General features: G+C 38.3%; 1 protein-coding gene across 1 annotated transcript; it reads right to left on the bottom strand.

The window, feature by feature from the left end:
* Positions 1 to 3,519: 3,519 nt before the first annotated feature.
* On the bottom strand, positions 3,520 to 5,674 carry LOC307149035 (butyrophilin subfamily 1 member A1-like). The gene is made up of 4 exons (XM_079855055.1): positions 5,495 to 5,674; positions 4,983 to 5,332; positions 3,866 to 4,150; positions 3,520 to 3,765 (listed from the first exon to the last, which is right to left on the bottom strand). The coding sequence occupies exons 2-4, from the start codon at positions 5,104 to 5,106 to the stop codon at positions 3,620 to 3,622; spliced, it is 555 nt and encodes a 184-aa protein (XP_079711181.1). The 5' UTR covers positions 5,107 to 5,332; positions 5,495 to 5,674; the 3' UTR covers positions 3,520 to 3,619.
* Between the last annotated feature and the right edge of the window lie 8,741 nt (positions 5,675 to 14,415).

Genomic DNA, 14,415 nt, shown 5'->3' with positions numbered 1-14,415 from the left:
GTGCAGCTCATATTTAACCCTTTATGGGACTATTTATGAAATCACAGTTAGAATAAATAATAAATAACTTTATATGTAAGACTATAATCATTTTCCAAAACTAGTTTTCTACATCTGACATTTGACCTTTTTTAGGGTGCTGTCATTTATAAAATTGACTTTATTCTGTAAGGGTAAATTATTTTAGGGAAATTCTCTGAAACTTCACACACACTCAGATGTGTTTTCATTTTAGTGAAAAGTTCTTAGTAAAAAAAAACAAACAAAAAAAAAAAAACCTTACAACATGACAAAAAGCTTTATTAACATTCCATTTCATCTTTTGCTATACTTCATTTGGAACTTACATGTGAAAATGTAAAACATTAGACAAATTCAAATGCAAATTTGCTGCCTGGAAATAGTGCAACCATGTCTTAGTGTTTCAAAAAGCATTTTCCTTTTCTGGAAAAGGTATAGCTTTTCCTCTCTGTCTTTTATAAAACTTACTTACATAACTTAAACACAAGCAAAAAGGCTATTATACATGCCAGTACTGAACAATAGTGGCAGCTACACAGAAAATATGTATCCCCTAAAAGGACTTTGTCATTTATGCATGATGCACAGTTTTTTTTTAATTTTTGGTCTTTGAGTTATTGATTTTACAATATGTGCATTAATTACCAAAAACTTTAGAAAACACATTTGGATGTACAATAATATTTAAAAAAAAGAAAAAAAAAAGAATTTATATGTATTTTCTAGTCTAAAAGGAACTCACAACTAAACATATTCCTCAAATATTAAAGGATTGAAATAAGTAAACAATATGCAGGATACATTATGTGAAATAGCTAATATAATTCTTTTCTATTTTCAAAGACTGTATTTTGTGCTTTAAAACTAAAATATTACAACCCAATTTCCAGAAAAATTGAGACATTTTTGTAAAATGCAATAAAATCTACAATCTATGACTAATTAATTCTCTGGAACATTTTTTTACCTGCAAAAGCAAAAAGAAGAGTTTTCCAATGTTTTCACTGGCCAACATAAATGTATTTTGTAAATATAAACATTTTTGATTTTGATGGCTGCAACACACTACAAAAAAGTTGGGCCAGAGGAAAACTAAATGAAAAGATTATAGAATATCCAAGTTAAACTCTTTTGAAACAGTTCACAATTAGCAGGCGAATTGGTAAAATGTGATGGAAATGTGATTGGGTGTAAGATGAGCTTCTCTGTATTTGCAAGCAAAGATGGGTCATGGCTCACCAATTTGTGTTTTTCAAACAATTTCAAAAATTAACTTTTCTCCTTGGACGCCTGAAGGTTCGGCTCCGCCCTGGCCTCCTGAAGGGTCGTGGATTACGCTTCAAATAAAGCTGCAATTGGATCTCAACCTTTGTGTCTCGGAGCAGTTCGTGACAGGAAAGGTGGCACAGAAGCTGCATCTGACATGGCATGTTTATTCACACAGACCGCTATATAATGCTCAACACTGCAAAAACTTTGTAAAAAGAAATCTTTGATGCAATGTGAGCAGATCTGAATGTAATGCTGCAGTTGAAACTTTTCATTCAATTTCACTTTAATCTCAACAGTTATAATAGATTAGTTTCATTGTGCAAAGACATATTTTGAATAATCCTTATCCTGAATATGGGAGGCATTTTGAGCCCAAGCCCATATCTATTATTTCTATATTGTATATAATCTTGTGTATTGTATTTTGTTATGCATGCCTTATGATGGAATTATTAGATAATGTACCCTGTTCCTACTCAGTCGAATAATCACTTGAGACATGTACAATCATACGATTTCATTATGTGATCATTCTTTTATAGTGTTTTGCCTACGTATTAATCCTTGAATGCATGTGTTAGTATTACTCGATTAATCAAGATCGCATATATGTCATTCTTGGTATCTACTGAAGGGGGTGGATTGGAATCCACTGCTGCTCCAATGTATATGTATTGAGTGATTATAATCAAGGTATTAATCAATATTTTTCCTTCTAAATATCAAATGAGTTGAATGACTTCTCTGGAGATTTTACTTTGTTATAGAAGTTACCAGTGATGACTGAAATGTTCTTTTCATGTATTCTTTAATGTCTGCATTTGATATCTGAATGCAGTAACAGTGCTTGCTCATTTATCCTTCCAGAAATGAAATGGGGACTTGCTTTGTGTTTGAGAAAGGTCTTCAACATGTTAAAACATATAGGGGTCATTGAAGTCTATAGTTTAAGGGACCATTTTTCAGTTAAAGCCTTACTTTCTATTTACACTAAAGTTTCCTATCCTTGAGAGAAAGAACTTGGTATCTGGATGTTTTGAGACGAGACTCCTGTTTATAGTTAGAGCCTGGCCAAATCCAACCTTGGAAAAGCTGTGTGTTGGTGTGTGTGTTAGTCTTTTTGATTGCAGGTTAAGGAACCACTGGCATTATTGGAGACTGACTGAGTTGTTGTTCGGGACATGCTGGCACCCAGCAACCCAAATCTGCGACCTGGAAGGTCACGGCGTGCCTAACTTCAGGGTCCGAGTGTCAGCTGCATAATCTATGGAGATATGCTTCCGTCTATCTGTATATGTTTATCTGTTTCTTAGCCAATGAGAATCATTCAACCTGTAAGCAATGACGTAGCTTAGACCTTGGTGAAGGGTATAACTGCTGTGATCTTTGTAACTGTAAGTGGGGCGGCCTACGAACTGTGAGTATTGAAGCTGAACTTCTGCTGATGAAACTGCAAACTATTTTCAGTAAAACTTTTCTTACATTTTTTATAATTCTGACTCCGGGTCTTCTTTCAAACATCTGGTCCTTGGGTCCTAAACTGTTAACCCCTAACACTACGAATTTGTATTTTGATGACCTGCATGATTGTGTATATTATATGTTGATACCTGTGCAAAATATTAGTATTACAAAAAATATTTTAATACTTTCTACATCAACACCCAACACCCAGCTAGTTCAAGTTCAAGTTCAAGACCTTTATTTGTCCCCGAGAGGCGATTAGTTTTGCTGCAGTAGCAAAGAAGTTAACATAGTACATGACAACAAAGCAACAACATAATTGAAAATAAAATACAAGATCAGACAAATGGATAAATGAATACCACAAACATTTAAAGTTTAAGTTCAGTATACCTTATGTGCAGACGTTACCTCTTTTTTACAGAGTTAAGCAGAGAGATAGCAGAGGGTAAAAAGGAGAATTTATATCTATTTGTTTTGGCGGATGGCTGACTAAAGCTATACATGTTTCCAAACAAACTTCATCATTTTCTTCATTCAACGCAGAAGAAATCGATTGCAACTTCAACAATGGAAACATTAAAACCTTACGAAACTCTACGAAACTGCTTCAACTGCAATGGCAATGCAAAGTTTAACAACTGCTCTGCATATACAGTGCAATGCGATAACGAAATTTACGCACACTGTAGATACACGTATAGCCTACATGAAGTATGGAAGCATGCCATTTGAAAAAACAAAATTAAAGTTATCCCTAACCTGAAACCTGTTGAGCCACTTGACAACCTTCTATCGTCAAACAACATTATGACGCATACTTGCTAAGGAACTTGCTGAAATTTGAGACTTGAGTCCATCATTAGGTAAGCCGTTTGGTTCGTTCCGTTCTTCTTCTTATAATGAACACAAACAATAAACCCATCACAATCAGCAGCAGAATAACGGGGATCAATATGGAGCATCCATGGCATCTGTGTGCTGACTGTCCTTCTCTCCTTGTCTTATCTGTATAAAGAAATTAAATTAAACATAATTAATTTAAATCTTTTAAATGTTATTGATTATCCAAGAGCATTTTAAAGTGCTTGTGTTTGACTGTCCTCACCTGAGTACAGCTGGATCTCTCTCCTGATGTGTTGTCCCACAGGTTTGTTGAGCAGTATAAATGTCAGAGAGGAGTTTGAGATTTCAGTGAGGTTTATCCAACTAGACACATTATAAAGTTCTGTTTGTGTGTCCTTTAATAGGTGTGTATGTGTCTGATCAGTGATGTCTGAGTTTTCTATCAGCCACTGCAGTTTAGGAGAAGGGTAACCCCCATCTGATGTCACTACCAGGTTGAGTCCACCAGTTAACATGGAGAACTGAAGACGAGGTTCAGAGAAGAACGCTGAAAAACAACAGAACACAGACTGTTAAAAAGGCCCATTGTAAATATATTTGAATTTGTGTGAGGCTTGCTCTGGCAATCAGCCAATATCAGAGCACGCTGTCAGAGATGCTATGCTCCGCCCATTTCCAGCAGGTGGGAGGGATGGGCAAATGAAGCCTCATGAAGCACTGATGTTTCGGGAAAAGATTTGAAGCATCAAGAGCATCAAGAGTGTCGAAAACCGCGCCATCTTGTGGCAGGTCAAATTTACAGCAGCCATGTTTATGAGCAGCAGAGTGCGCAGCGCCGTTGTTTTATCCATTAAGCACAAATAAAAGCCTGATAAACGCTAAATGTTCAGTTTTCTGATAATATAATTCACATATTAAAGTGTGGCAATAAAATAAATGTAACAATTATATTAATACTAATTATAAAAATACCAAGAGTTGCTTGATGCAAGTAAATGTTGGTTTAATTATTTTATGGTTTCTATGCTGTTTATGTGTCAGAATATATGATCATGTAACATAGGCTATAGGCTTATTTATATAGCCTATATTTTTTAAAATGTTAGTAAATGGACTTAAAATTCCAAAAACCTGCAGAGTTGTGGTTTGGGTTCAAACATTCCATTTGACGCTTGATGTGTGCGTAGCCTATATTATTTGAAGTAAGTTGATTTATGTAATTCATCTCATGCTCATGCCTGGTTTGGGGATAATAATAATAATACAAAAAAAATGTCTATACAGACATTAAATCACAAGACTGTTTCAATCACATTGTGAGACCTTGAGATTGATTCACATGATTTTCTACGAACATCAGTCCAGGTTGTTGTTATTACCTGCAATATTCACTCTAAAGCTCTTCTTCTGACTGCCAATGTTTGTGCTGATGGAGCAGGTGTAAACACCGGCGTCCTGCAGAGTGACTCTGTCCAGTTTGAGTGATGCGTTTCCTGTTGCCATCTCCTGGATGAACAGGCTGGTGCGTTTTCCATAATGAGGATTCTGACGGTCGAGCTGGTCCCGACTGTAGTAGAAGCTGTGAACAACGTCCAGCCCGCGCTGCCAGATAATAACAGTGCTACTCAGATCCCACGAGTCCACAGGGAATGTGCAGGGGAGGATCAGCGCCTCTCCGTAAGACCCAGTGACAGGACCTCTGGGCACAGTAGGCTAATCTCAAACTCAGCTAGAGAGTGAAGAAGAGAAAATATATTGCTGTTCATTTACCATGCTGTGTTGGTAATGTTTCTCTTTGAGAAACATGATGGACGTCGCTGCACTTTCTGAGAGGCTTTATAAAGAACATTTTAGAATTCCATTAAAATTTCAATATCACACGAGTACTTACTGATGCAAGACACTTGTCTCTCTGCTCACCCATTTTTCGATAACGAACCTGTGCGCTCCCTGATTTGGGGCTGATAGTTCCCGGTATATACCGGGTGGCGTAGTCGAACGTTATGCTAATTGTGTTGCTTCATACAGTTCCCTCCAGTAGGCTACCTGACGCCGCTGGCTACATTAACTTAATGTCAAACACGTCATTAACTCACAAAATCTGTGGCTGTGTTGTACACGTCCAAGTGCGTTATGTTTGTAACAGACAAATGTGACCATGTATCAAATTTTGAGATCTAGCACAAACAACCACCGAGGCTCAAACAAAAGGTAGCCTACTTAAATTACCATTATTTCAAACGTGTGCGCTGAAACTTTGACAATAATAGTCATGTGTTACGAAGTCAAATAGACTAACCTACAAAATGTGCATAACAACCCTACAAAAACAACAAAACTTTGATTTTGTGTTATCCTTATAGGCTATTGTTTAATAAGTGTTGCCAACTATTTTCAAAGGAAAGCAGCCGCCTTCCCTAAAAGTCGCTCAATTAGCATATTCATGACATCATCGCATAGTAGCCTATAGAGCTGGTAAGTCCCGCCCCTTCCGTAAAACACCGCTGGACCTCTAGGTTGAAAAATCGTCAATGCAAGTGAATGGGAGAAAATAATTATTTTCTTGTCCCGTTTGAATTGTGCCATGAATGTGAACATATGTTGTCTGTGAATTTTTTATATAATCTTTCATGTTACGAATTTGACAGTAAATGGTATGATTCTTCAGCTAGCAGTTGTGGAAAAGACATAACGAGAAAGACTACATGTCGCCTATGTGATGTCACCCCATAAAGTTGACTTACCCGTGGTTTTCGCCAACCTCAACGATTCTGTCCTCTCCCTGAAAGAAGGTGGTGAAGTGCACCACAGACACAGCCATGTTTAGCGGGATCCGTGAGCTAGTGTCCGTGTGCGAATGGTGGTGACGTTTCAAACGCGTCGAAAGCAGCAAAGAGTTGTAGTCCACAAAGTGCTCTCACACAAAGTCTAACCGTATCAAACTTCTACCCGCTAAATTGTAGCATTCTTCACATGAAAAGTTATATAAAAAATTCACAGACAACATATGTTCACATTCATGGCACAATTCAAACGGGACCAGAAAATAATTATTTTCTCCCATTCACTTGCATTGACGATTTTTCAACCTAGAGGTCTAGCGGTGTTAGCGGAAGGGGCGGGACTTACCAGCTCTATAGGTGTTCTGTCTGCCTAATGTGTTTTCTCTCTAAATGAATGCTCACATACTGTATATAATATAATATAATATAATATAGCCGAATGTCATGTAAAGCTGTTCTCATTTCCAATTAAATTTTTTTTTGTGAATGTCTCCACAGCAACCTGAATGGCTGGAATGTTCTACATACCGTAGGCGATATTTTTTTTCCCAGGATGGTAGGGGAAGACTCATGAATATTCATTAGGAAAGTCATCCCTGATTGGTCTGATGACCTACCCCTAACCCCACCCCTAAACCTACCCGCCACTGGGGGTCTGATGACCTACCCTAACCCCGCCCCTAAACCTACCCGTCACTGCGTTAAGACCAATCAGGGATGACTTCCCTAATGAATATTCATGAGTCTTCCCCTACCATCCTGGTAAAAAAAATTGTGCATACCGGAGCCGTTTTTTTTTCTTGACGGCGACTGGTAGGCTATTTGCGTAAGGACGTCACGGAAACATAACGTCGTTACATCACACGATTGTTTACTTGGATAGAGATAGCCTAATCTGTGTCAACTCAAGTGTCAACTTGTTGCCACGTTGCAATTGTAACACAAAGATGAGATGTGGCCCAGAGAGAAAAAAAACAATAGGTGTCGGAGGAAAAGATGCACGAGAGACGAGAGATGGCGTATTTTCCCCGTGTTTAATAAAATTTCTCAAACGTCACACTCGTCCGCATACATGGGGATCGAGTGAGAAAAAGTATACAAACAAACATCCAACTCTGGTCACAAATATAAAAGGAAATAAAAGAAAGAGTACAAAGGTCGGTAGAGCGGTTATCTTTTCTCCTCACCTGTCAAATTTATTACTGACACTCTACGCACATGCGCAGTTCTCATCTTACCTCAGATTAACTTAAAAGCACAAAGTGACCGTTACAGAGTCCCCCCTGGAAAAATATTGGCTGTCCTCAGCCAACAGTACTGTGAAAATACAGGAAATAAACAACTTCATACATGTGCAGCGTTGCGGTACGAGAGAGTAGAGAAAGTTGAGGAGTGTTTACCACACTCTACACTAGAGAGATGCCAGAAATGGCAATATGATCGACTACGCCACCCCGGAGAACCGGGGAACCATTTTTAAGTGGGTGGGTTAGAAGACATGAGTCGTATACATAGAAGTAGAAAAGTTTATTTTGTTCGTCAATGTTGAATAATAAATAGCTCAGGGATGGGCAACTTCGGTCCTGGAGGGCCACTGTCCTACAGAGTTTAGCTTCAACCCTAATCAAACACACCTGAACAAGCTACTAGAAAATTACAGGCAGGTGATTTTTTCAGGGTTGGAGCTAAACTCTGTAGGACAGTGGCCCTCCAGGACCGAAGTTGCCCATCCCTGAAATAGCTAGACATTTCAAAGTTAAAAACTCCTACATTGGCATTATAATAAATTAACACCATCAATTGGCATCTACTCATACACACAGTAAATAACAAACTCAATTTAAAGAAAACAAATTAACCAAGAGCAGAGGTATCTGGAGGTCCGGGCCAGCTGCCAAATTGGAAAACAAACCCCCCCAAATAATCCACTACAAATACCCAAACGCACACGTGAAGGGTTAGATGCCAGAAGACACACAGCACTAGGTGTGAACACACCACACGAATGGCAGCATCGCCTTCACCCTCCAGAAACCCCCAGCTCCTGCAACAAAGACAAAAATGGGAAACACACAAACATGAAAACAATCCACAAAAAAAAAAAAAGATAAGTCAAATAATTCAAGGATCTAAACCACATGAAAACAAGTTAACATTGAAATAAACCAAGTTCACTGAGGTTTGCAGTGATCGAAAATAAGACAGAATGAACAAAAAGAAGAAAACCAAATAATCAAACATAAAACCATACGTTACCCAAAGCTAAACGTATATACTTATACAAGATGCTTACAAACCAATGGAATTCAATAGGCGGCGGCCAGAGGAGATAGCCAGCCCGCACAGTCAAACGAATGCATAATCCTCAATAGCGACAGAATCACAGCGGCTAATGGTTGCTATCGTGATGAACGTCGAGGCAAAACAGTGACATAGTCGCAATATACGCAATCAAAGTTCAGTGTTGATGCTCAATCAAAATCAAAGTCCTGCAACCGAAGTGACCACCGAACCTTCCAGTGGGGTTTGGTCGTGACATCAACCACTTCAGACTGCTGTGGTCGGAAAAAACTGTGAAGTGCAGTCCCTCAATGTACGGTCTGAAAATACTCAAGCGCCCAAATTACCCCTAGGCATTCCTTCTCGGGGGTAGAGTAAGGGCGTTCAGACTTGTGCAAAGCACGGCTGGCGTAGGCAATTGCACAGTCTCTACCTTCTTCATCCCTCTGCATCAAAGTAGCTCCCAGACCAACATCACATGCATCAACATGAATGAAGAATGGAAGTGAAAACTGTGGATATCCCAGGATAGGCGCAGACATCAATTTACTTTTGAGGAAATCTAAAGCATTTTGTCAATCTTGTGTCCACACAAAAGGAACGCTGGCTCTTGTAATTGCAAAAAGAGGTTCAGCATGTCGTGCATATTCGTGAATGAATCGCCTGTAGTAACTAGTCAGGCCCAAGAACTGTCTCACCTGCCTAGCGTTTGCAGGAGTAACAAAATCAACCACTTTCTCCTCATTCGGTAGGATACCATCTTTGGTGACTCGATACCCCAAGGTAAGTTCCTTCCTACAGAACTCACACTTCTCCAACTTGATCGACAGACCAGCAGACTTGAGCCTAGCCAGGACCTCCTCAGGGTCTATCAGGTGTTGCTCAAACGTGGGCGAGGCGACTACAATATCGTCCAGATACACTGCACATGACTTGTAGATAAGGCCCGCCAGTACAGTGTTCATGAGCCTCTGAAAAGTGGCTGGGGCATTACACAGGCCGAAAGGTAGAACACGGAACTGGTATAACCCACGGTGAGAAATGAAAGCAGTCTTTGTCCTTGACGATTCCTCCATGGCCACCTGCCAATAGCCCCTGGCTAAGTCAATTATTATTAGGCTAATTAAAAAACATTTCAGAATTGCTGAGATGCCTGACAAAGTGTCCAGCCCATATTTGAACCCTTTAGGGGACTATTTATGAAATCACAGTTAGAACAAATACATCACTTTATATTTAAGACTAAAATCATTTTCCAAAACTAGTTTTCTACATCTGACCTTTTTTAGGGTCCTGTCATTTGTATAACTGACTTTATCCTACAACCGCAAATCAGAAAAAGTTGGGACACTGAACAAATTGTGAGTAAAAAAGGAATGGAATAATTTACAAATCTCATAAACTTATATTTTATTCACAATAGAATATAGATAACATATCATATGTTGAAAGTGAGACATTTTGAAATGTCATGCCAAATATTGGCTCATTTTGGATTTCATGAGAGCTACACATTCCAAAAAAGTTGGGACAGGTAGCAATAAGAGGCCGGAAAAGTTAAATGTACATATAAGGAACAGCTGGAGGACCAATTTGCAACTTATTAGGACAATTAGCAACATGATTGGGTATAAAAAGAGCCTCACAGAGTGGCAGTGTCTCTCGTCAAGATGGGCAGAGGATCACCAATTCACCCAATGCTGCGGCGAAAAATAGTGGAGCAATATCAGAAAGGAGTTTCTCAGAGAAAAATTGCAAAGAGTTTGAAGTTATCATCATCTACAGTGCATAATATCATCCAAAGATTCAGAGAATCTGGAACAATCTCTGTGCGTAAGGGTCAAGGCCAGAAAACCATATGCCCATGATCTTCGGGCCCTTAGACGGCACTGCATCACATACAGGAATGCTACTATAATGGAAATCGCAACATGGGCTCAGGAATACTTCCAGAAAACATTGTCGGTGAACACAATCCACCGTGCCATTCGCCGTTGCCAGCTAAAACTCTATAGGTCATAATAGAAGCCATATCTAAACAGGATCCAGAAGCGCAGGCATTTTCTCTGGGCCAAGGCTCATTAAAAATGGATTGTGGCAAAGTGGAAAACTGTTCTGTGGTCAGACGAATCAAAATTTGAAGTTCTTTTTGGAAAACTGGGACGCCATGTCATCCAGACTAAAGAGGACAAGGACAACCCAAGTTGTTATCAGCGCTCAGTTCAGAAGCCTGCATCTCTGATGGTATGGGGTTGCATGAGTGCATGTGGCATGGGCAGCTTACACATCTGGAAAGGCACCATCAATGCTGAAAGGTATATCCAAGTTCTAGAACAACATATGCTCCCATCCAGACTTCGTCTCTTTCAGGGAAGACCTTGCATTTTCCAACATGACAATGCCAGACCACATACTGCATCAATTACAATATCATGGCTGCGTAGAAGAAGGATCCGGGTACTGAAATGGCCAGCCTGCAGTCCAGATCTTTCACCCATAGAAAACATTTGGTGCATCATAAAGAGGAAGATGCAACAAAGAAGACCTAAGACAGTTGAGGAACTAGAAGCCTGTATTAACTATATCAAGTTTATTCCTAAACTTGAGCAACTTGTCTCCTCAGACCCCAGATGTTTGCAGACTGTTATAAAAAGAAGAGGGGATGCCACACAGTGGGAAACATGGCCTTGTCCCAACTTTTTTGAGATGTGTTGATGCCATGAAATTTAAAATCAACTTATTTTTCCCTTCTCAGTTTAAACATTTGATGTCATCTATGTTGTATTTTGAATAAAATATTGAAATTTGAAACTTCCACATCATTGCATTCTGTTTTTATTCACAATGTGTACAGTGTCCCAACTTTTTCTGATTTGGGGTTGTATTTGGGTAAATTATTTTAGGGAAAATGTCTGAAACTTCACACACACTCAAATGCGTTTTCACTATCCGAGTTCTTAGTTTAAAAAAAAAAAAAACATGACAAAAAGCTTTATTAACATTCCATGTCATCTTTTGCTATAGTTCATTTGGAACTCACATGTGAAAATGTAAAAAAGTTGACAAATACAAATGCAAATTTGCTGCCTGGAAATAGTGCAACCATGTCTTAGTGTTTCAAAAAGCATTTTCCTTTTCTGGAAAAGGTATATCTTTTCCTCTCTGTCTTTTATAAAACTTACTAACATAACTTAAACACAGGCAAAAAGGCTATTCTACATGCTAGGGCTGGGTGATATGGCCTAAAAAAAATCCGATATACGATTTAAATTGATTTTATTTCCCTCCTACTTAAAAGCAATCTGCAGATGACAAAGACATTTTTCAAAATTGGGATTGGGATTAGGGGGGATGTAAAAACAAAAAAACAAAAATGACATCACAATAATAGTCTATTGTGATTGTCAAAACATTTGGTAAACAAACAGAATTTAATTAAGTTTAGTGACAACACAATGTTTACATGGTACAATGACTACTGTTTTTATTATTGCTTGACATTAATTAATTGAATTAATTTCTTGTGATTTGATTCTGATCTTGATTCAATATCGATTCCTTTTGAAAAATATTAGGTACAGTAGATACATGTTAATTTTTCTAAATAAAAAAAAATATCTCACCTAATGCCCCAGCAAGAACTATCAGTTTCATCTGCCATCTCTCAGCAGCACCTATGATGGCCAACCAAGAAATGCCCAATACATGCCTGGTTTTCATGCACGTCAGCAAGTCATTGAGAGATTTTTTTTAGTTCATCCCTATTTTTCCCAGTCTTTGAAGCATATTACATATTTTATTAAAATAAATTGTTCATTCATTTAATTTAGATTAAAATTATTAGATAAAATTATTTCAAAATGTTTTTGTTTTCTGCCCTTTTTAATTATTTCATTTATTCATCAATCTAAAACAAAAAGCAAGTAATAAAGTGTACAATAAAGTACAACCAAAACCTAACTACATTGCACTTGAATAAAGTTAAAGGTGTAATCTGGCGGTTGTCCTGCAGGTGACCTCATAGTCTTCTTACGATGCACTTAGTGACTTCCGATTACTCCAGAGCACTCGTAGATCTACGATGATTTTCAAGTGCTACTCAAGTTACAATGCTTTTGGGAAACAGACCGTAATATTAAGATCAGTCGTACGATCGTTTTAAAGAACTTCTTTAGTCTTACGATACTTTCGGGAAACGCAGGTTCTCAGGTTAGTGGGAAGAAGAAAGAAAACCCTGACAATAACACTACCAAAACACAAACCAAGACTGCTTGAAATCTTAAAGGGACGAAACAAGTAAGTATGAGGCTATGTATGATAAATTATATGAAATAGCAAATTAATACTTTCTATCCTAAATGTGTCAGAGCCATCCATTTGCTACTTCAGCTGCAGTCCATATAATTTACATTTCAACAGTAATTCTAAGGAACTTTAAAATAATTTATTCTGTATTGAAACATAGTCAAGAAGTATTATATAAATAATAAATCTTCTAAGCCACTCAGTCCAGAACCCCTGAGGAACCTGTCAGTAAGTAGCCTACTGTATGTCCTGTATTATGGTAAGCTGGTGTGTTTGACAAAAATAAGAACATTAAAGGTCCCATTCTGCGTGATCCCATGTTTTAAACTTTAGTTAGTGTGTAATGTTGCTGTTAGAGCATAAATAATATCTGTAAAATTATAAAGCTCAAAGTTCAATGCCAAGCGAGATATTTTATTTAACAGAAGTTGACTACAAAAAACGGCTCGATTGGACTACAGTACATCCCTCTACTTCCTTCTTTAATGATGTCACTAGAACCGTTTCTTGACTAACCTCCGCCCACAGGAATGCTCCCTCAACTCTACTGGCTACTTGCGCACTTCTTATAACTTAGGCTACTGTCTGTGTTTACTCAGCTCTTACGGTGATTTTCTGAAGTAAAACTGACGCTTCATCTTTTGTGTGATGTACAATAAACTTTATTAAACTCATCAGTACATGTTTGATCATCATTCAGACAGCAGACTTGTAGTAGGCTATTAATAAATAATGGATACGCCTACAAGCAGATGACAAATACGTTATAATAACCGTAATTAAACTACTAAACCATACCTGTTTCATCTCTATACAGCACTCTGACTCTGTAGGCATTATTGTCCGACTCGAAATGAACGCCGTTACTGAGAGTTTCATCATTCCGTGAGGTGAATTTTTCCTGACAGACTGAGCGCGAGCTCATGAAGCTCCGCCCCCTGTGTCGTCCAGCAGCACCTCATTTGCATTTAAAGGGCACACACTAAAACAGCTCGTTTTTCTGAGCCCCAAAAAATGTCAATTTAAACATGCTGTAAAAAATGATCTGTTGGGTATTTTGAGCTCAAACTTCACATACACACTCTGGGGACATCAGAGACTTATTTTACATATTGTGAAAAGGGGCATATAACGGGACCTTTAAACATTAAAGTTTGGATGATATCTAACAGTGATCTCTGCTTACATTCCAAGTAGACACCTTGTAAAGTCCTGCTTGTGTGTCCTGCATGGATGTGTTTGTTTCTAGTGATGTCTGAATTGTCCATCAGCCACTGCAGTGTATAAAGGGAAACCCCCATCTTAGGTCACTAGCAGGATTGAGCCCATCAATAAGCATAGAGAACTGCAGATGATGTTTAGAGTAGAACGCTGAAAAAATGGCTCAACTTGCCTGCAAAATTAATCCTCTGAAATACAACCGATGAACCAAAACATTATGACC

Source organism: Squalius cephalus, assembly GCF_949319135.1.
Source record: "Squalius cephalus genome assembly, chromosome: 21".
NCBI lineage: Eukaryota > Metazoa > Chordata > Actinopteri > Cypriniformes > Leuciscidae > Squalius > Squalius cephalus.
The sequence above is the reverse complement of the archived record's forward strand: the minus strand, read 5'-3'. Positions and strand labels throughout refer to the sequence as shown.

Bases quoted from the DNA above. Each gene is read 5' to 3' on its own strand.
- LOC307149035 (XM_079855055.1), bottom strand. From the start codon at position 5,106: ATGGCAACAGGAAACGCATCACTCAAACTGGACAGAGTCACTCTGCAG. The intron at 4,151-4,982 runs GTAATAACAACA...GTTGTTTTTCAG, and splicing joins CTTTAGAGTGAATATTGCAG to CGTTCTTCTCTGAACCTCGT. The intron at 3,766-3,865 runs GTGAGGACAGTC...TTCTTTATACAG, and splicing joins AGAGATCCAGCTGTACTCAG to ATAAGACAAGGAGAGAAGGA.